Here is a 21,684-nt window from a genome sequence, read left to right on the forward strand (position 1 = left end):
GAGGGTTTGCCGGAGGGGAAAGGCCAGTGGCAGAGGAGAATGCACTCCTCCTACGCATCTCGCAGCAGGAGGTCGTATTCATTAGAAAACTTAAATTGCATCCAGGGAAGCCAGATCCCGTGGAAGCCCTCGTATCGGTCATGTAGGGAGGAGGTCAGTTCCTCCATCTGTAGAAGCTCATTGACCCTGGAGGCCCAGAGGGACAGAATAGGGGGGGCGTCCGACTTCAACTTCAAGGGGATGCATGACCTGGCCGCCATCACCAGAAAGTGCAGAAGCGACTGTTTGTATGCAGAGACAGACGTCTCAGTCAATTGAAGAAGGAACAACTCCGGACCCAGAGTCTGCATCGTTCCAGTCACATGTTTGATCACCTCCCCCACTCCGTTCCAGAACCCTCGGAGGGCCGGACACGACCAGAATATGTGCACAAAGTCCCCCTCAGCCGTCCCACATCTCCAACAGCAGGGGTCTACGCCAGGAAACATCTTGTGTAATCTGTTTGGGACCCTATACCACCTCGACAGGAGTTTATAATTGGATTCCTGAAGTCTGGAGCTCATTGAGGTCTTGTGAGCGAGCGCCAAAATTTTAGTCCTTTGCGTATCTGTCAGGGAAAGACCCAGGTCTTGTTCCCAGTGTGCGAGAAATGTGGGGTGGGGTGGGGTGGGGGTAGGGGGGGGGAGGTCGCCAGGGTCTGTTAACATCCTGTACACCAGGGAAAGAGAGTGTCGTAGCGCTCCCTCCCGGGTACACAGCGTTTCAAACTCCGTGGGACGAGCCGTGTATAGCGAGTGGTCGGGGAGAGAGCTGATGTAATGTCTGAGTTGCATGGACCTCCAGGTTCCCAACTGTCTCGGTGTCTCGCATTCTGTAAGTGCCCCGAGCGAGGGCCAGCCCCCGTCAGTCATTAGGTGACACGCCCGGAAGCGCCCCTCCTCTATCCAGCGGCGAAAGACTGGGTCCGACAGACTCGGATAGAAATCTGGGGAGCCGATTATGGGCGAGAGAGGAGAAGGGACTGGAAGTAGTAATCTGCGGACCTGTCTCAGGGAACAGCACTCCAGGGTGGCGCCGATTGTGGGGTGATGTCTCAGGTTAGCGGGGAGAGGGCTCGATATCCAAGGGGCTGCAGTAAGACTGATCGCAGAGAAACCTTGTTCCAGTGCCACCCAGGGTTTCGTCTTGGTGTGGCGACACCAGTCGATAACCCTGACCATGTGTGAGGCCCAGCAGTAGACCTTCAGGTCTGGGATTCCCATCCCCCCCTCCTCTTGGGTCTGCTCAGTAAAGAGCGGGAGATTCGAGCTGGCTTGTTATCCCAGATGAACTTGGTTTGCAGTTCGGCTAGTTCCTTAAAGAAGGAGCTGGGAATCCGTATTGGAAGAGCCTGGAGAAGGTAAAGGATGCGAGGGAGGACATTCATTTTAAAAATGTCACATCTACCGAACCAAGTGAACCAGCTTTTCGCCCATCTCGTACAATCCTCCCTGACAGTTCCAAGGAGGGGAAGGAAGTTCAGTTTGAAAAGCGAGTTAGTATCCGCCGCCAGCCGAACCCCCAAGTACCCAAGAGATCTGGAGGCCCATTTGAATCTAAAAGATGATTGGAGCGAAGCAACCGTGCCCGGAGGCAGGTTCACGTTCAGGGCCTCAGACTTGGTCATGTTTATTTTAAAATTGGATAGGCAGGAGTAAATCTCGAATTCCCGGAGCAGGTTGGGCAGGGAGACCTGGGGATTTGTAAGGAAAAATAGGAGGTCATCTGCGTAGGCTGCAATTTTGAATTCTTGAGCCTTAGTGTGAGGACCAGTAATGTCACGATTTCTTCTAATATGACACAGTAGGGGCTCCAGGGTCAAAACAAATATTAAAGGAGACAGGGGGCATCCCTGCCTGGTCGGAAAGAAGGCCATTCACCCTAACCGCTGCAGTAGGACTACTGTAGAGAGAGCCAATCCAATTCAACATAGATCTGCCTAACCCAATCGCTCTCAAGGCCTCCGTCATGAAAAAGTAGATTTTGGGTACTCACTGTAAAATCTCTTTCTTGGAGCCTTCATTGGGGGACACAGAGACCATGGGTTGTATGCTGCTGCCACTAGGAGGCGACACTAAGCAAAAAAAAGGAAAACTCCTCCTATGCAGTATACACCCACCAACTGGCATCATTCCTCAGTTTAGTGAGAAAGCAATAGGCGATAACAAGGAAAAACGAACAATCTTACAGAAGTGAACATTAACTCAACATTCAACAGTAACATTGAACAGTAACATATGTCCAACACAAGGGCGGGTGCTGTGTCCCCCAATGAAGGCTCCAACAAAGAGATTTTACGGTGAGTACCCAAAATCTACTTTTCTTTATCGCCTCATTGGGGGACACAGAGACCATGGGACGTCCTAAAGCAGTCCCACGGGTGGGTCTAATGTTACTCTCAGGGCTGGCCTCGGTCCACTGCAGCCTGCAGAACACGTCTACCGAGGCTCGCATAGGAGGATGCAAAAGTGTGGACCCTGTAGAACTTCGTGAAAGTGTAGAGCGAAGACCAGGTGGCCGCTTTACAAAGCTGCGACGCTGGAGCGTGGTGACGGACCGCCCACGAAGCTCCCACCGCCCTGGTGGAGTGGGCCGTAATCCTGAGTGGGCGCGTTCTCCCTCTTACCCGGTAGGCTTCCAGTACGGCAGAGCGAATCCATCGCGCAATGGAGGACTTGGAGGCAGGTAGGCCTCTGCGTGGGCCGGACGGGAGCACAAAGAGGGAATCTGTCTGAATTGAGACGTCCTGGAAATGTACAGGCGGAGAGCTCTGACCAAGTCCAGCTTGTGGAGAAGAACCTCGCGAGGGTGCGACGGTTTCGGGCAAAAGGAAGGCAGAACAATGTCCTCGTTAAGATGGAAAGAGGAGACCACCTTGGGCAGAAAGGACGGTACCGGACGGAGGACTACCTTATCCTGGTGGAAGACAAGATATGGAGAGCGGCAGGAAAGCGCCGCTAGTTCAGATACCCGCCTGATTGACGTGATGGCAACTAAGAAGGCTACCTTCCAAGAGAGGAACGATAGAGACACCTCTTGCATAGGTTCAAAGGGGGAATGCTGTAAAACAGACAGAACCAGGTTGAGGTCCCAGGGCTCCACCGGAGGCTGAACGGGGGGTACCGAATGCGCAGCCCCCTGAATTAATGTGCGAACCTGAGAGCGAGAAGCAATCCTCCTGTGAAAGAGAACGGAAGAGAGCTGAGTGCTAGCCCAGCGTCCAGACCAGACTGCAGGAAGGACAACAGAACTGGCAAGGAGAAGGTCATGGCTGTGACCTGGTTAGCTTCGCACCAGCGGAAATAGGCCTTCCACGTACGGTGGTAGATGCGGGAAGAGGAAGGCTTCCGTGCTTTGATCATTGTCTGGACGACTCCTTCTGAGAATCCCGAGGAAGTTAATACTGCGGCTTCAACAGGCATGCCGTTAAATTGAGCGACTGTGAATTCTGGTGAAGAAAAGGCCCCTGAGTGAGAAGGTCCTGGACGTCTGGAAGTCTCCACGGAACGTCGGCGAGAAGGTGCACGAGCTCTGCGTACCACGTGCGACGGGGCCAGTCTGGGGCCACGAGAATCACCGGAACTCCTTCCGCCTTGATCTTCTTGACTAGCTTGGGAATAAGCGGAAGCGGAGGAAAGAGGTACGGCAGAGAGAACTGCGACCAGAGGATCGCTAGGGCGTCCGTTGCGAGCGCCAGTGGGTCTCTTGCTCTGGAGACGAACTGGGGCACCTTGTGATTCCACCTGGAGGCCAGGAGATCCACGTTGGGGGTCCCCCACCTGGAACAGATCTGTTGGAAGATTCTGGGATTGAGGGACCACTCTCCCGCGTCGAGGCCTTCTCGGCTGAGGAAGTCGGCGGCCCAATTGTCCACACCCGGGATGTGGACCGCCGAAATTGCTGGGATGTTCTGTTCGGCCCAGTCGAGGATTTGAGATACCTCTCTCATCGCCGCTCGGCTGCGTGTTCCACCCTGATGGTTTATGTAGGCCACAGTGGTTGCATTGTCGGACTGCACCCGAACTGGGTGTCCGCGAAGCAGAGCCGTCCAGTGAAAGAGGGCTAGGCGAACTGACCTGAGTTCCAAGATGTTGATGGGAAGCTTAGCTTCCGGCTCGGTCTAGCGACCCTGCACTGTGAGGTCCTGGAATGTGGCTCCTCATCCTATCAGGCTGGCGTCTGTCGTGATGACCTTCCATCAAAGGGGAAGAAATAATCTCCCTTGGAGGGTGAGGGGAGAGCGTTTCCATCATTCCAATGACTGTCTGACTCGAGGGGGGATCGCAATTGGCCGATCCAGGGAATGAAGAGACTTGTCCCATGTCGCTAGAAGGAAACCCTGAAGAGGGCGAGTATGGAATTGACTGTAGGGTACCGCTTCCATTGACGCCACCATCTTCCCGAGAGTGCTCATGCAGTACCAAAAGGAGCAACGGGGTGCTCGTTGGAGCTTCCAAATCCCCTTGAGGATAGCTGAGAGCTTGTCCTTGGGCAGAAGAACCCTCGCCTGCGAGGTGTCGAAGATCATGCCGAGAAACGAGATGCGTTGAGACGGGATCAGAGATGACTTTGGTCTGTTGATCAACCAGCCGAGACGGGTTAGAGTATCCAGAGTGATGTTGAGACTGTCACGGCACTCCGATGCCGAGGGAGCTTTGATCAAAATGTCGTCCAGGTACGGGATGGCTAGAATTCCCCGGGTCCGAAGAATAGCCATGACAGTAGCCATCACCTTGGTGAAGACTCTGGGAGCTGTTGAGAGCCTGAATGGGAGAGCCGTGAACTGAAAGTGTTGCTCCTGAACCACGAAGCGTAAGAATCTCTGATGAGCTGGAAAGATCGGGATGTGGAGATAGGCGTCCTGGATGTCCACCGAGCAAAGGAACTCCCCGGGTTCCATGGACGCTATCACTGAGCGCAGAGACTCCATGCGGAATCGCCGGAGACGGACCCGCCTGTTGAGGCGCTTGAGATCCAGAATGGGGCGGACAGTGCCATTCTTTTTCGGTACCACGAAGAGGTTTGAATAAAAACCCCGGAATCTGTCTTGAGGGGGGACGGGGATGATGACCCCGGAGTCTCGCATGGACTGGATGGCTGCGAAGAAGCCCTTGATGAGGGAGGGATCCTTGGGGGGTTTGGACCTGACGAAGCGTGAGCCTGGGAGCGAAGAAAACTCTATCTTGTATCCGTGAGAGACGATGTCTCGAACCCAGGCGTCGTCTATCACGGAAAGCCACGTGTCTCTGAACATGCGGAGACAACCGCCGACCCTGGATGAGGATCCAGGGACGGGGGCCCAGTCATGCGGAGGAGAATCTGTTGGATCTGGAGCTGGAGGGCTTGGGCTGTTGGCCACGTGAACGCCAGGAACGCCAGTGAGGTGTTGCCTTTAAAGGAGGGCTTCTGTCTCTCCTGTCTTGCTGGGGATCGCTCCCGACGTGTGTTGGTGTTGGTAGAAAATTGACGAAAGGGCAAAGGCCGCCGCTTTGGAGGGGCACGGGAGATCCTCTGTTGGGGGAGGAAGGTACTCTTGCCCCCCATAGCCTCAGAGATGATCTTGTCCAGCTTTTCCCCGAAGAGTCTGGCACCAAAAAAGGGAAGACTGCTGAGGGACTTTTTGGATGCTGAGTCTGCGTTCCACGCTTTTAGCCACAGGGCTCTGCGGATTGCAGTAATGTTGCCGGCTGCCAGGGCGGCGGAAGCAGCAGAGTCGAGGGACACCGCAACTAGATATTTTCCGGCATGTGCGATCTGATCTGCCAGATCCGCCAGCTCGGGTTTGGGAGCGTCCGCCAGGATACCACGCCGAAGGAGCTTTGCCCAGGCGGAGACAGCCTTGGAAACCCAGGTGGCTGCAAAGGCTGGGGTGATGGCAGAGCCGGAGGCCTCAAAGGCCGACCTGGCTAAGGATTCTATGGTCCGGTCCGAGGGATCCTTGAGGGAGGAGCCATCAGACAGCGGCAGGGTAGTGCTGGACGAGAGTCGGGAAATCGGAGGGTCCACTGAAGGGGCCACTGACCACTTCTGAAGAAGTTCCGGTGGAAAGGGATAAAGGACCTGTGCCCGCTTGCGCTTCTGGAAACGCTTGTCGGGATGTTCCCACTGTCTGGAGAAAACATCCTCAAACTCCCTGTGGTTGCCAAAGGTTCTTGGCAGCTTCTTGGCCCTTTTGAAAGGGACTGATTGACTGGTAGGAGCCGGATCAACGTCCTTCACCTCTAGGGTCTGATTGACAGCAATGACCAGAGTGTCCATCATACTGGTCAGCTTGGAGATATGTTCAGAGTCCAGATCGGAGTCAGAAGCAGAGTCCTGGTCCGAATCTGGGGCTGCTGCAGAAGAGGCAGGAGACAGCGAGCGTGATGCTCTGGCGGCCATAACAGGGCTAGGGGAGCTGGAGGATGACCCTGAGAGGGACCGCTTCCTAGACCTCCTGTGTGTTCTGCCTTGCCGGGCTGGAGGTGCTGCGGGCTCAGACTCGCTCTGGGTCGCCGGGGGGACTCCAGAGGAGGAGGCGGACAGACGGTCTATAGCCGAGGCTAAGGATTGAGACATGTTAGTTAGGTTGTCCACGGACTGAGAGAGAGCTGAGGCCCACCCAGGCATGGGGGCCGAGTCCTCGTTACGGGCGGTGGGGGGCTCCATAGTAGTCATGGTAGGGGTGCTACAGGCTACGCAGATGGGGGAGGACTGCCCAGAGGGAAACTTCTTTAGGCAAGTGGTGCAGGCGAAGTGAAGCACTATGGCCTGTGGCTGAGAGCGGGTCGCTCTTGTGCTGGACATGGGACAGAAGGGAATGAGAGAGAGACAAGGGAAAACAGTCAGGAGGATGCCAGGAGGATGAAGTACTGGGGAAGGAGCTGCCTCCCAGTGGCAGGGCTTACCCAGATTCTGGCGTCCTGTGTGTGAGCTGTCTCTGTGTCCAGTTCCAGTTTGCAGGCTGAGGGAGCAGAGGTGGGGGCTCCGAGGAGCTGCAGGGACGTGAGGCCGGTGGCTGCATGTGGAGCGTGTCTGCCGCAGAGGGAGATCGCAGGGCAGAGATTGCTGCTGAGTGCCCGGGTCGGAAGAGGAGCAGGGAAAAAGCGCGTGAAAAAACAGCGCGCAGGTAAGGGAAAAAAACCTGCAGGGATTGGCCGGGAGAGAGGAGGCCCGTGGTTGGCCGGAAAAGGGCGCGCAGAGGCCTGCTGTGACTGGCTGCTGGAGCAGGCGGGCCTGCTGGAAGTGAGAGCTCACGCGATAGGCTGGCCGGGAGGGGGCGTGGCCGGACGGGAGCTAGGCCGGAGGGAAGCCGGGGACTAAATTTTGAGGTGAGGCCGCAAGGGGGGGCCGTGGACAGCGCCGAGGACGGGGTCGGGACTGAGGGGGGAGCCGAGCGTACTGGTCGGGACTGAGGGGGGAGCCGAGCGTACTGCCTGCCTGGAGGGGAACTGACCCGGGGTGAGGAGAGCTAATTCTATGGATAATCATTTAAAGAGACATTATATTTTTTATTTTTTTTTTAAAAACTGAGCCCCCCATGACCCGGGACAAGGGATTGGTACCTGTCCCGGTGGCTGATAGTCCTCCTTGGCTAGATCCTGGCCTCCTGGGAAAGACATAGGGAGACGTGTATCTTCCAATGATTTTTCGTCTCCCCTCCCTGATCAGGCCGGCTGTGGAGGGCGAGCGTGCAGGGGGAGGGGGGGCAAGGACCATCCGCCTGTCCTCTGTGCGGATGCCCCCCAAACAGTCTTGAGAGTGTTAGGGGGGTAGGGTCCTGCCAGACAGGCACAGAAGACAACGGAAGTGGCGGACGGACCCCACTTCTGTGCGACCGGCCTCTAGGGGGGAGAGCAGGGTGAGCGATTACACCCTGTCGCCCGTCGAGCTGTGTCTGAAACGAAAAAGCAAAAGATTAAAAAATACAAACCTGAGGGGCTGGGAGCAGCCCCAAGTGTGTCCACCTCCTATGGACACTAAGCTTAAACTGAGGAATGATGCCAGTTGGTGGGTGTACACTGCATAGGAGGAGTTTTCCTTTTTTTGCTTAGTGTCGCCTCCTAGTGGCAGCAGCATACAACCCATGGTCTCTGTGTCCCCCAATGAGGCGATAAAGAAACCCAATTGACACGATCGAAGGCCTTTTCGGCGTCTGTGGAAAGAAGCATCAATGGCAGCTTCTCCAGGCGGGCTTTATGGATCAGATTTAGCGCTTTGGTCGTGTTGTCCCTGGCTTCTCTCCCCCCCCAGAAACCCGACCTGGTCCGGGTGAATGAGCCCTCCCATCAGTGGAGAAAGCCTGTCCGCCAGGATCTTCGCAAAGAGTTTTAAGTCAGTGTTCAACAGGGAAATGGGTCGGTAACTCGCGCACTGAGTAAGATCCTTGTCCTCTTTAGGGATGACCACTATGGTGGCCGACAAAGTGTCTCTAGGGATGGGGGACAGTCCGCACGTTGCAACGTTATTGAAGGCCTGAAGGAAGGGAGTATTTAGCGTTGATCCCAACTTTTTGTAGTAGGCTAGGGGGAAGCCGTCGGGGCCCGGGGCCTTTCCCGTTGGGGGGTTTTTGATAGCCTCGAGTAATTCTAGTTCTGTGATGGGTCTCTTTAAGCCTTCTGCGGCCTCCGCACGGAGCCCATGCATTCCTGAATTATGAATAGATTTCCTGATCCGCAGGCGAAAGTCTACTCGGGCTGGATTGGTTCTATCGTCATCGATAGAGTAGAGGGAGGCGTAGAACTTACCAAAGGCCGCGGCGATATCCCTGGGCAAAGTCGCTAACCTCCCACCCGGGTTCTGGATCCGCTGAACATATCCCCGCGTTCTTTGTAGACGTAGCGCTCTGGCTAGGGTTCTGCCGCTCTTATTTCCGAACTCATAAAAATGTCTCCTGCATTTAACCATGACACTCTTTGCCTTGTGAGTCAATAGGGTGCGCAGCTCTTCCCTTTTTTGGATCAGTCGAGATCTGGACCCAGGGTCACAGGACCTCTTATGGAGGGTCTCTAGTTGGTGAATTTCGGAAAGAAGTGCAGCCACCTCTGCTGCCCCTGCTTTTTTCAGCCGCGAACCATGCTTGATAAAAAGCCTCCCCGCAACGCACTTGTGGGCTTCCCATACCATGTTGGGTGACACCTCCCCTGCTGAATTTTGCCCAAAATATTCCGACAAAGCCGATTAGATCTCATCCATTACTGTCGGGTCATTTAGTAGTGAGTTACTCAAGGTCCATTGTCACTGCCTGTAGGCGGGGTAGTCCAGGGCGAGCGAGATCGTAATCAACGCATGGTCAGAGAAATAAATGCTTTCAATTGTCGCTGCCAGCAGGGCATGGAGGTCCCTGTGGCGGACGAAGAGGTGGTCGAGACGGGAATAACTGTCATGAACTGCAGAGTAGAATGAATAGTCCTTGTCTGAAGGATGGAGTAGCCTCCAGGTGTCTATCAACTGAAATTCGAGCAACCCCCGCTTGATACGTTGTATTGCCCGTTGTGGCAAACAAGAAGCTCCCCCAGAATTGTCAATATTAGGGTCTAAGGTGAAATTTAAGTCCCCTCCTATCACTAAAGTGCCTTCGGCAAAGTCATCCATTATTTCAAGGAAACGTAATAACGTTGTGCATTGTCCTGTATTTGGCAAGTAAATGGCCGCGAATGTGTATAATTGGGAGGAGATACGCCCCTTCACCAGTAGAAGTCTCCCCTCCCCCTCAGTCCTTGACTCTAGTGTCTCCCATTGTAGTGAACCTGCTATTAGTATACTAGTTCCCCTGGATCTGGGGTCAGGAGAGGGGGAATGAAACACAAGCGGGTACCTTTTGTCCGAAAGCTTGTATGGTTTCTTCAAGCTGTAGTGGGTCTCCTGCAGGAAAGCAACCTGTATACGGCTCCTCCACAGGAGGTTCAGGAGAATTGAGCGCTTCCCGGGATCGTGCAATCCCCTCACATTCAATGAGCCAATGCGTAACTCAGAACACGTCTTCTTCATCACTGACTGACCTTGGCCCCTGGGAGGAAGGGAGGGAAGATAAAATAAAATAAAGTGGGGAAAAAAAAAGGGGGGGGGGGGGAGAGAGAGGAAGAGGGGAGAGGATAAAAGCAAAAAGGGGAGAGAGGAAGGTGGGGGAGGAAGGGGAAAAGAAAGGAGAGAGAGAGAGAGAAAAGAAAAAGGGGGATAGGGGGGAGGGAGGAGTAGCTTTAGATAGAAGGGAGAGTGAGCAAAGGTAAGGGGAGGGGGTGGGAGGGGAGAGAGTGTCCGCCCTGCTGGAGGGAGGAACGGGAACAAATAAGGAGTCTGGGAGCAGATACAAACAGAAGTACAGCAGAGAAAAAGGAGAAGGCAAAAGGAGAGAAAAAACACACAGGGTATAGAAGCTCACACAAAGCTCGCAGACCTTGGAACCAGCCGCGGGTCCACAGGGAAAATAGGAAAGCGGGTACGAGTACGGAGCCACGGAGGGGCCAGAGTCCGGGCCCAGCTATAAAAAGGCCGGACTTTACATCCTAGTACCCCAGCTGGGGTTAGGAGAAGTCCCCCCCCCCTCTCTGGCCGCACACAACACAGAGATTATTACATATGAGAAGAAACGACCTTAAACTTTAAACCCTAAAGCACTTGGAAGGTAAACATTATGCACATGTCAACATTCAATACTGTAGAGATACCGAGAGGCTCAATGATCAGGCAGGATCAGCCCCGCTCATCCGTCGAGGTAGAGGGACCACCCCTCCCTCCCCTCTCCCTCCGCATCACAGGGGTCGGGGGTCCCAGGCGAGCCAGTCCGGGACCGACATCTCGTCGATCCCCAGGAATGCGAACAGTCCCGGTAGATCTGAGGGTCTCCTCGGCAAATAGACAGCAGTTCCTTTGCGGGCAATAAGGTGGAAGGGGTGGCCCCAGCAGTAGGTGGTGCCCGCCTCCTTAACTCGGCGTAAGAGCGGGTGAAGTAGCCTCCTCATATATAGGGTGCGACTGGAGACATCTGGGAACAATGACACGAGTGCCCCGTCCATCTCTATCGGGCCATGTGCCCATGCCCCTTGAAGGATCCGCTCCTTATCTCCATAATAATGGAGACGGCATAGGACGTCTCTAGTGTTGGAGGATGCCCTGGTATTCGGGCAAGCCACCCTGTGGATCCTGTCGAGGAGGTAAGTTACATCAAGAGGTCTGCCTGTGACAGTATTAAAGATAGCCAGGGCATTGGAACGCAGAAGTTCAGGTGACCAGTACTCCGGAATGCCCCTCAGTCGGATGTTGTTTCTCCTGCTTCTGTTTTCTTGGTCATCCAGAAGCAGGGCCATGTCTCTGATGCGTAGGTTAGAGGCTTCCCAGCCTTTCTCCAGGCGCTCCAGCCTGCCCTCCATTGATCCCTGGGCCTGCTCAGAGGCTGTGATCCTGTCTTCCAGAACCCCCATCTCCTCCCTCACTGAGGACAGTGCTGACAGCTGGGCCTGCTCTATTCTAGAGGCCACCTCTTCCAGATCCTTTTTGCTGGGGAGGGCTACGATGAGCTCCCTCAGGGTCTGAATATCCAGCATGTCGGAGGGGGAAGTCAGGGGGGTATCTAGATTCCCAGAGTCACTTTCCCTCAGGCTGGGGGCGCTAAGGGGCCTGGAAGCGGCCTGCGGCACCACTATGAGGGTGCCTCCCGGGGTCTGCTCCCCATCTTCTCTCTGTGGGGGCCCCGCTGGTTTAGTCGTGGCTGGGCTCCCTCTATGAGCGGCAGTGCCTCCAACCGCCTACTCCCCCCTCTCCCCTTCACTTAGCTGGCGCTGCAGCCGCGCTGTCTGCGGGGACTTCCCCTCTACCACGCTCCCTGCTCCAGCTGTCGCCATCTTGCCTCTGCCCGCGCTGTAAGGTGCCGCTGCTGGGGAGGAGAGGAATCTTGCCAGGCCTCCGGAGGGTCTTCTGCCAGGTGCCGGGTCAGGTGCCGTGGGTGGCCGTTTCTATGGGGACATTATGCTTGCGTGCGATCAGAGGAGGAGAATGTGTTAGGCTTTAGGCCCGGGAGCTCCGGCTACGAGCGTCCTCACTCCTCCATGTCCAGGACACGCCCCCCGTCTTTCATTGTTGATCAACATTTGCCCTACGTTAGGGAAAAAGGGGACCAGGTATATTAAAATTGGACAATCAATTTTTTTCGTCTCAAGGACGAAGGTTGTCTGGCAGCAGCTTACATCCCTCTCACCATTTTGAATACATGGACACTCGGTGGAACCGAGCGTGCATGTGTATAAGGCTGGTCTAGATGATTAGGTCGGCTGACATAAGGGTGGTCTAGATGATTAGGTTGGCTGACAGCTGTTGAAAGTCTGTGGCCATTTTCAGATCTTAATATAGCCGCTGCAGTCCAGTTGTAATTAGACACGTAATACACCGTTGTATCTTACAGGTTCTGTTTAGTAAAGCCGCTGAAGAGCAGATTAGGCAGCTCTCCAGTGCAGGAGTCAGTGAAGAGTCTAAAAAGGCTGCCCAGATGCTTGGAAATGTCATCAATCTCATTAATCAGGTGAGAAAGGAAGGACTATCATTCCCTTCCTGTAGACAACAATGGAGTCCATCCATATACAGCTGAGCCACCATATGCTCACTGCAAGTGAGAAAAGTGTACAGCATGGTGCCAGCAGACATTGCTCTTTTTGTCTTTATTAATGTTTTTTAACTGTTACCCTGTGTTTTCAGACAGTGGGAGATGCCATCTCTGATATGCTGGTCATCGAAGCCATCCTATCCCTCAAGGGCTTTACTGTACAGAAGTGGAATGAAATTTACACTGACCTTCCCAATCGCCAGCTGAAAGTAAAGGTTAGTTGTAGGTGGCATTTGGGGATGAGATCACTATACAGTAATTCACTCCTAAGGCTTATTAGTTACACATGCTTTAAAGGGAACTCTTCAGAAAGGTTTACCCCCAACTTAATCCATTTATATATTTTAAAGGGCCACACAATTGTAAGACATTCGATCTCTTTATGATTCCAAAGCACTGCTCCAGCAGCAAAAAAAGATCCTGCTTTGAAGTTGTACTGGAAGTGGACTTGGTGGTGACTATGCCCTTCTAGATCTCAGCCACGTGCTGTATTTCCTACCTAGTAGCACCTTGCCCTGCCTTATCAACAGTTTGTTGGCTCTGGTATATGGGTGTTGTTCTGCTAATCTACCAGGCAGGGTGCTGCTAGATAGGAAATACAGTGTAAGGCCTCTTTCACACGTCCGTGAAAAACACGCGCGTTTTGTACAGACGTGTAAAAGGTGCGTATGGTCCTCCGTGTGCCATGATAACACACGGAGAGCAGGAACTTTCTGCTCACCTGTCCCTGGTGCTGAACTCCATGGTGCTGATGTTTCTCGCTCTGCGGTCTCTGACCCTGCTGACTCCCTGCTGCTGCCGCCTCTCCGCTGCTACTGCCTCCAGCCCGAAGTGCAGTGAATATGCAATGAGCATAATGAGCGGGGGTCGGAAGCAAGTAAGAGCAGCGGCAGAGACAGCAGTACTGGAGAAGTTGAGTATAGAAGTTAATTTTATTTCACAAAAACGTGGTTTTCTCCGATACGTGTCACACTGATGTCACACGGAGCACATCTGTGTGGTCCGTGTGACACCCGTGCTGCCGGAGAAAAACGGACCTGTCTGTGTGGAGCACACGGTCCATGGGAAAACACGCACGTGTGCGCAAATCGATTGATTTTAATGGGTGTACGTGTGCCCTTGTCTCCGGTAGATGTGAAAACTGACGTCACACGTACCGCAGACACGGATGTGTGAAGGGGGCCTAAGGCTGAGAACTAGAAGGGCATAGTCACCACCAAGTGCATTTCTTCAGCGCTCTATTGGGAGACCCAGACGATTGACGATTGGGGTATAGCTACTGCCTCCGGAGGCCACACAAAGCACTACACTAAAAAGTGCAAGGCCCCTCCCCTTCTGGCTATACCCCCCCGTGGTATCACGGGTTCTCCAGTTTTCAAGCTTTGTGCGAAGGAGGTCAGACATCCATGCATAGCTCCACAGATTTTAGTCAGCAGTAGCTGCTGACTATTTCGGATGGAAGAAAAGAGGGCCCATATAGGGCCCCCAGCATGCTCCCTTCTCACCCGTTGATGGTGTTGTAAGGTTGAGGTACCTATTGCTGGTACGGAGGCTGGAGCCCACATGCTGCTTTCCTTCCACATCCCCCTGAGGGGCTCTGAGGAAGTGGGATCCTGCCGGCCTCAAAGCTCTGACGCCGGGCTCCATCCACAGACCCATTTGAACCTGCTGGATACGGAGCTGGAGTACCGTTCAGGGACATGGCCCTGCACCATTACAGGTACTCTGTGTCCCCGTACAGGCACAGCACACTCCAGACTTGCTGGGTGTGCTAGTGCGCCGGGGACAGTAAAGGGTTACAGTCACTGCAGCTTTGCTGAGTGACTTTGTGTATTGGGAACTACCGCGCCGGACGCTCCGGGAGCGGCGGCGTGGCTGGGACTTGTAGTCCGCCGGGGACTGGGCGCCGACCGCGCTTTTACGGCGGCGGCGCTTATAAATCCAGTCCCCGGCTTCTGCGGCCTAGTGCCGCTTCGTTCCCGCCCCCTCCCTGTCACTCAGGGAAGGGGACAGGCGCTGAGCAATCAGCAGCGCCGAGGGCTGGAGCCTTTTTACATGCTCCAGCCCTCTCACTGCACACTGTCGGACGCCGGATTCCCGCTCTGACTTGGGGCACGCCCACGGCCCGCCCCTCCTCACACGAGCTGGGGAAGACGCCGGCGGCCATTACTGCAGTACGAGCTCGGACTTTCGGCAACCAGGCAGGACTATGGCGACCATACACCCGCTTATAGGCGGGCGGTAAGCGGCACACATAGTGCTGACCCCAATATATACTGCAGTGTGTACATGTGTATTTTAACTGCATAGGTCGCTATATGCCCGCTTGGAGAGCGACACATCAGCAGCAGGAAAGCAGGTGTGCTAAGGCACAGGCTTTCTATGCTGCTTGTATTGCACGTACTGAAGTGTTCATTTGTATTTATGCTTGTATGCTATACATTGCACTGTACAGTCGCTAGTTTTAGCTATATTCTCCTGGAATGGCTAGACTACAGCAGCTGAAAACCAAGGGTGCTGGGGCACAGGTTTTTTTCTATGCTGCTTGTATTGCATGGGCTGCAGTGTGCATTTGTACTTGTGCTTGTATGCTATACATCGCACTGTATGGTCACTCTTCTGGGCTATATTCCCCTAGATGACTTGTCTACAGCAGCAGAAGAGCAGGGGTGCCAGGGCATAGGCTTCTATGCTGCTTGTATTGCTTGTGCTGCAGTGTTCATTGTACTTTATGCTTGTATGCTATACATTGCACTGTACGGTCACCATTCTTGGCTATATACTTCTAGATGGCTAGTCGGCAGCGGCAAAAAAGCAACACAGTTTTTCAGTGCTGTTTTTACTACATGGGATGCTATTCATGACACCGTCCCATTGTGTGCATGCTCCCCTGTAGCACTTCGTCTGCCGGGGTCTCTAGCACTTCGTCTGCCGGGGTCTCTACTAGTCGTGGCCTAAGAAACTACCTGTCAACCCTGTCCAAGGACAGGGACGGAGTTGCAGTTTCGACAGATATATTGTCATAAGATAGAGACTTGCAGTCCAGACAGGCCATGGGCAATCTTCCTGACCAACCTCATTTGGAACGGGGGGGTCCCAGGAGGACTCTCTGTAGGATAAGGCAGCTCTCCAGGACTTTGATCCTGACGTCGCTCTCAATCCGGATACACCGGATGGTAACGCCATACGGAATGATCCTATAGCGTCCATCAATGGAAGGTTGGATCTTTCTCCCTCAGCTCCCCCAGTGGAGGAGTCAGCTTCACAGCAGGAGAAGTCCCTTTTCAGTATCTCAAACGGATATTGAGTATTTTTCTGGCCACGCTGACTTCAGAGAAGCAGTCCAGAAACACCACGCTTACCAGATAAGCGTTTTCTCCAAACGTTTTTTAAAGATACACGTTATCCCTTTTCCCCTGACGTGGTCAAGCGCTGGACCCAGGGTCCAAAGGTGGATTCTCCAAGCTCCAGGCTTGCGTCTAGAGACATAGTTGCACTGGAGATGGGGCTTCACTTAAAGATGCCAATTCACAGACAGATGGACTCTGGTTGAAATCTGTCTAGGAGGCTATCGGCGTGTCGGTTGCTCCGGCATTCACAGCCGTATAGGCAACCTAACCTGTTCAGCTGTTCTTGCGCAGCTGGCCTTGAGCACATGTACATCTGTACCGCAGAGGCGTCCGTAACCCCGCAATGTCTGCACTGCGACTTACCCTATTAATGCTGTCCTAAAAGTACAGTCGAGGTTTCGGTCCTTCCCAAGCTCGGGCAGGTCCCAATTGTCCTCGTGCAAAAGGGCTACAAAACCTCAGACGGGCTCAGATTCCGGCCGGGCTCAATCACGCCCAAGGAAGGCAGCCGGAGGAACCGCTACCAAGGCGGTCTCCTCATGACTCTCAGCTCTCTCTCTCTCTCTCCGCATCCGCGGTTGATGGCAGACTCCCCCGCCTTTGGCGACATTTAGCTGCCACAGGTCACAGACCGGTGGGTGGCGGACATTGTGCTCACGTGCACAGGACAGTGTTCTGTTCTCGTCCTCCGACTCCATTCTTCAGAACGGCCCCACCTCTCCACCGAGCAGATGCCCTGCTGCAGGCGGTGGACGCTCTAAGAGCAGAAGGAGTGGTGATCCCTGTCCCCCCCTCAGGAACGAGGGCGAGGGTTTGTACTCCAATCTCTTTGTGGCTCCAAAACAGGACGGCTCCTTCCGTCCTGTTCTGGACCTAAAACTGCTCAACAATCATGTGCACGCCAGGCGGTTCCGGATGGAATCCCTCCGATCTGTCATTACCTCAATGTCTCAAGGAGACTTCCTTGCCTCAACAGACATCAAAGATGCCTATCTCCACGTGCCAATTGCTACGGAGCACCAACGTTTTCTACGTTTTGTGATAGGAGACGACCATCTTCAGTTCGTAGCTCTGCCATTCGGTCTGGCGACAGCCCCACGGGTGTTCACCAAGGTCATGGCAGCAGTGGTAGCAGTCTTGCACTCTCAGGGACACTCGGTGATCCCTTACTTGGACGATCTACTCGTCAAAGCACCCTCCCTCGAGGCATGCCAACGCAGCCTGAATGTTACGCTGGAGACTCTCCAGACTTTCGGGTGGATCATCAATCTGGCAAGGTCAATTCTGTCACCGACTCAATCACTAACGTATCTCGGCATGGTGTTTCACACTCTATCAGCGATAGTGAAGTTTCCGCTGAACAAGCAGCGTTCACTGCAGACAGAGGTGCAGTCTCTCCTTCAAGGCCAGTCGCACCCCTTAAGGCGCCTCATGCACTTCCTAGGGAAGATGGTGGCACCCATGGAGGCAGTTCCCTTTGCGCAGTTTCATCTGCGCCAACTTCAATGGGACATTCTCCGCCAATGGGATGGGCAGTCAACCTCCCTGGACAGGAAAGTCTCCCTTTCCCTGACGGCCAAGGACTCTCTGCAATGGTGGCGTATTTCCACCTCATTGTCACAGTGAAGATCCTTCCTACCCCCATCCTGGGCAGTAGTCACGACAGATGCGAGTCTGTCAGGGTGGGGAGCAGTTTGTCTCCGCCACAGGGCTCAGGGGACGTGGACTCAGCAGGAGTCCACCCTTCAGATCAATGTTCTGGAAATCAGGGCAGGGTATCTTGCCCTACTAGCTTTCCAGCAGTGGCTAGAAAGAGAGCAGATCCGAATCCAGTCGGACAACTCCACAGTGGTGGCATACATCAACCACCAAGGAGAGACGCGCAGTCGGCAAGCCTTCCAGGAAGTCCGGCGAATCCTCATGTGGGTGGAGGACACAGCATCCACCATATCCGCAGTTCACATCCCGGGCGTAGAAAAATGGGAAGCAGACTTCCTCAGTCGCCAGGGTATGGACGCAGGGGAATGGTCCCTTCACCCGGACGTGTTTCAGGAAATCTGTCGCCGCTGGGGGGTGCCGGACGTCGACCTAATGGCGTCTCGGCACAACAACAAGGTCCCGGCATTTATGGCACGATCGCGCGATCACAGAGCTCTGGCGGCAGACGCCTTAGTGCAAGATTGGTCGCAGTTCCGGCTCCCATATGTGTTTCCACCTCTGGCAATCTTGCCCAGAGTACTGCGCAAAAATCAGATCCGATTGCAGCCGCGTCATACTCGTCGCCCCAGACTGGCCGAGGAGATCGTGGTACCCGGATCTGTGGCATCTCACGGTCGGCCGACCGTGGTCACTACCAGGCCGGCCAGAATTACTGTCCCAAGGGCCGTTTTTCCATCGGAATTCTGCGGCCCTGAACTTGACTGTGTGGCCATTGAGTCCTGGATCCTAGCGTCTTCAGGATTATCCCAAGGGGTCGTTGCCACCATGTAACAGGCTAGGAAGTCCACCTCTGCTAAGATCTACCACAGAACGTGGAAGATTTTCTTAACCTGGTGCTCGGCTCAGGGAGGGTCTCCCTGGCCATTTGCATTGCCTACTTTTCTTTCCTTCCTGCAATCGGGGTTAGAAAAGGGCTTGTCGCTCGGCTCCCTTAAGGGGCAAGTCTCGGCACTATCCGTATTCTTTCAGAAGCGTCTAGCACGTCTTTCTAGGGTGCGCACGTTCCTACAGGGGGTCTGTCATATCGTACCCCCGTATAAGCGGCCGTTAGATCCATGGGATCTCAACAGGGTACTAGTTACTCTCCAGAAGCCGCCTTTCGAGCCTCTGAAGGAAGTTTCATTTCTCGCCTGTCACAGAAGGTGGCGTTTCTCGTTGCGATCACATCGCTTCGGCGAGTGTCTGAGCTGGCAGCTCTTCATCCAAGGCTCCCTTCCTGGTGTTCCACCAGGACAAGGTAGTGCTGCGCCCCATTCCGGAGTTTCTCCCTAAGGTCGTATCCTCATTTCATCTTAATCAGGATATATCCTTGCCTTCCTTTTGTCCTCATCCGGTTCACCGGTATGGAAAGGACTTACGTTTGTTAGATCTGGTGAGAGCACTCAGAATCTACATTTCCCGCACGGCGCCCACGCGCCGTTCCGATGCATTTTTTGTCCTTGTCGCTGGTCCGCGCAAGGGGTTGCAGGCTTCTGAAGCCACCCTGGCTCGATGGATCAAAGAACCAATTCTAGAGGCCTACCGTTCTGCGGGGCTTCCGGTTCCTTCAGGGCTAAAAGCCCACTCACCCAGAGCCGTGGGTGCGTCCTGGGCATTACGACACCAGGCTTCGGCTCAACAAGTGTGCCAGGCAGCTACCTGGTCCAGTCTGCACACTTTCACCAAGCATTATCAGATGCATACCTATGCTTCGGCGGACGCCAGCTTAGGTAGAAGAGTCCTGCAGGCGGCAGTGATACCCCCGTAGGGGAGGGCTGTTTTGCAGCTCTAACATGCGGTATTTCTTTACCCACCCAGGGACAGCTTTTGGACGTCCCAATCGTCTGGGTCTCCCAATAGAGCGCTGAAGAAGAAGGGAATTTTGTTACTTACCGTAAATTCCTTTTCTTCTAGCTCTTATTGGGAGACCCAGCACCCGCCCTGTTGTCCTTCGGGATTTTTTTGTTGTTTGCGGGTACACATGTTGTTCATGTTGAACGGTTTTTCAGTTCTCCGATGTTACTCGGAGTTACTTTGTTTAAACCAGTTATTGGCTTTCCTCCTTCTTGCTTTGGCACTAAAACTGGAGAACCCGTGATACCACGGGGGGGTATAGCCAGAAGGGGAGGGGCCTTGCACTTTTTAGTGTAGTGCTTTGTGTGGCCTCCGGAGGCAGTAGCTATACCCCAATCGTCAATCGTCTGGGTCTCCCAATAAGAGCTAGAAGAAAAGGAATTTACGGTAAGTAACAAAATTCCCTTCTTTCAGACACAACTTCAAAATGGGATATCTCACTGCTCTGATCAGCGCTTTAGGGTCAAAAGGGAGTGGCTGGCTCTTTTAAAAGGCTACACAGTAATATAAATTATTTCTTTATCGTTCCTATGGGAGACCCAGACCATGGGTGTTTAGCTTCTGCCTCCGGAGGACACACAAAGTACTACACTTAAAAGTGTAGCTCCTCCCTCTGAGCTTATACACCCCCTGGAGAACCAGATCTAGCCAGTTTATCGCTTTGTGTTCAGGAGGTCATACATCCACACATGCATTCTCATCTGATTTTCTGATTTTTGGAAAGAGTTTGAAGAAAAGCGGGTCCAAGTCTGGACTCCCGGCATGTCCCTTCTCACCCCACTGTGTCGGCGGTGTTGTTAAGGTTGATTTCCAAGGCTGGAGCCTTACATGCCGCGCTTCTTCACCATCCCTCCTGGGCTCTGGCTTGAAGTGGGAGGCAGCACGGTCTCCATGCTTGGCAGGAGACCGGTCTCCATCCGCAGCCCTTCAGGACCCTGCTGGACCGGAGCACTCATCCCCAGGGACTTGGAACCCTGCGTCTCAGCAAGCTAAGTACCTGAGACGTTTATATATTGGGGGGTCCCTGTACTTTATTGTTGTGGGAGAGTGTGCTGACTGTGTTTTATGACATTTCCGGCGGGTTCTCTGGCTGTCGCCTGAGAACCTCGCCGATGGTGCCTGCGCGCCAGCCGCGCTGCTCAAATTTAGGCCCCGGCTTCGCCGGAGGCCTAGTTTCGGTTTCTCTGCCCTCGCATGTCACTCATGCAGAGGGACAGGCTCGGCTCCGCCCGGCGGCCGTTCAGCACAGGGGAGGCACTCCTCTCTGCAGTGTGTGTCTCCTCCCCTGTAGGTCTCTATGGCCCTCCAGATCCCGCTCCTCATGCAAGTCCCGCCCCCTCTCTTCGCTCCGGCGTCCATTTTATCAGCGTTCTCCCTGCAGCAGCGCTGGTGTGCAGCATCTCTACTGAGTTGCTGTGCTTGGGGGTCCGGGCTTCGGGATCTGGAGGGCACACAACACCGCTCCAGCGGTCTGGTAAGCCACAACCGGTCTCCGGTTGTGGACCTCTGGTTATACTCTCTGGGGTTCATTCTCTGGCAGAGCCCCCACTTCAGCAGCATGTCTCACACGAGGAGCAAGGCTTCAAAGCTGTACTCAGTATGCACTGCATGTAAGCTCCTGCTGCCTGAACCGAGCATATTCCCACATTGTGATGCCTGCTCTAACCTGGCGGTGCCTCAGCCTGGAGTCTCACCCCCAGTGGTCTCTCAGGCTGCTCCTGCTCCTGTGGCTGAACCCCCGGCTTGGGTAGAATCCTTTTCTAGGTCTATCTCCCAGTCTTTTGCAGACTCCATGGGACTTCTGTCCAGGACTTTGCTGAACATGCATCAGCCCCTTTCACAGGGTGCCTCTGCTGCTAGGGGTCTCTCAGGACCGGAGCTCACAGAGGATTCATCCTCTGGTCCCAGACCCCGTCCTTCTAAGAAGAGACGCAGGGTTCCCTCTCCTTCCTCGTCCCGCGGCTCTGATTCAGGAGCTGACTCGCAGGACGAGGAGGATGCCTTTACGGGGGGGCTCGGAGGTTAACTCCATGTGCCCCATTGATCTGTCCGAAAGTGACTCAGATGTTAGTGATTTGATTGCGTCCATTAATTCTGTACTGGATCTCAATCCGCCAGTATCAGAGGAGCAACCCTCTCTGGCAGAAAAGCACCAGTTTACCTCGCCTA

At 54.2% G+C, this 21,684-nt stretch overlaps 1 protein-coding gene across 1 annotated transcript in view; it reads left to right on the forward strand.

The window, feature by feature from the left end:
* Positions 1 to 21,684, forward strand: part of PGM3 (phosphoglucomutase 3) — an 88,788-nt gene that overhangs the window by 49,297 nt on the left and 17,807 nt on the right. Inside the window, exons 10-11 of the mRNA XM_075340164.1 lie at positions 12,416 to 12,532; positions 12,706 to 12,828. Coding sequence (XP_075196279.1) covers positions 12,416 to 12,532; positions 12,706 to 12,828 — 240 coding nt within the window. The remainder of the gene's footprint in view (positions 1 to 12,415; positions 12,533 to 12,705; positions 12,829 to 21,684) is intronic.

This window comes from Anomaloglossus baeobatrachus, chromosome 3 (assembly GCF_048569485.1).
Source record: "Anomaloglossus baeobatrachus isolate aAnoBae1 chromosome 3, aAnoBae1.hap1, whole genome shotgun sequence".
NCBI classification, from domain to species: Eukaryota; Metazoa; Chordata; class Amphibia; order Anura; family Aromobatidae; genus Anomaloglossus; species Anomaloglossus baeobatrachus.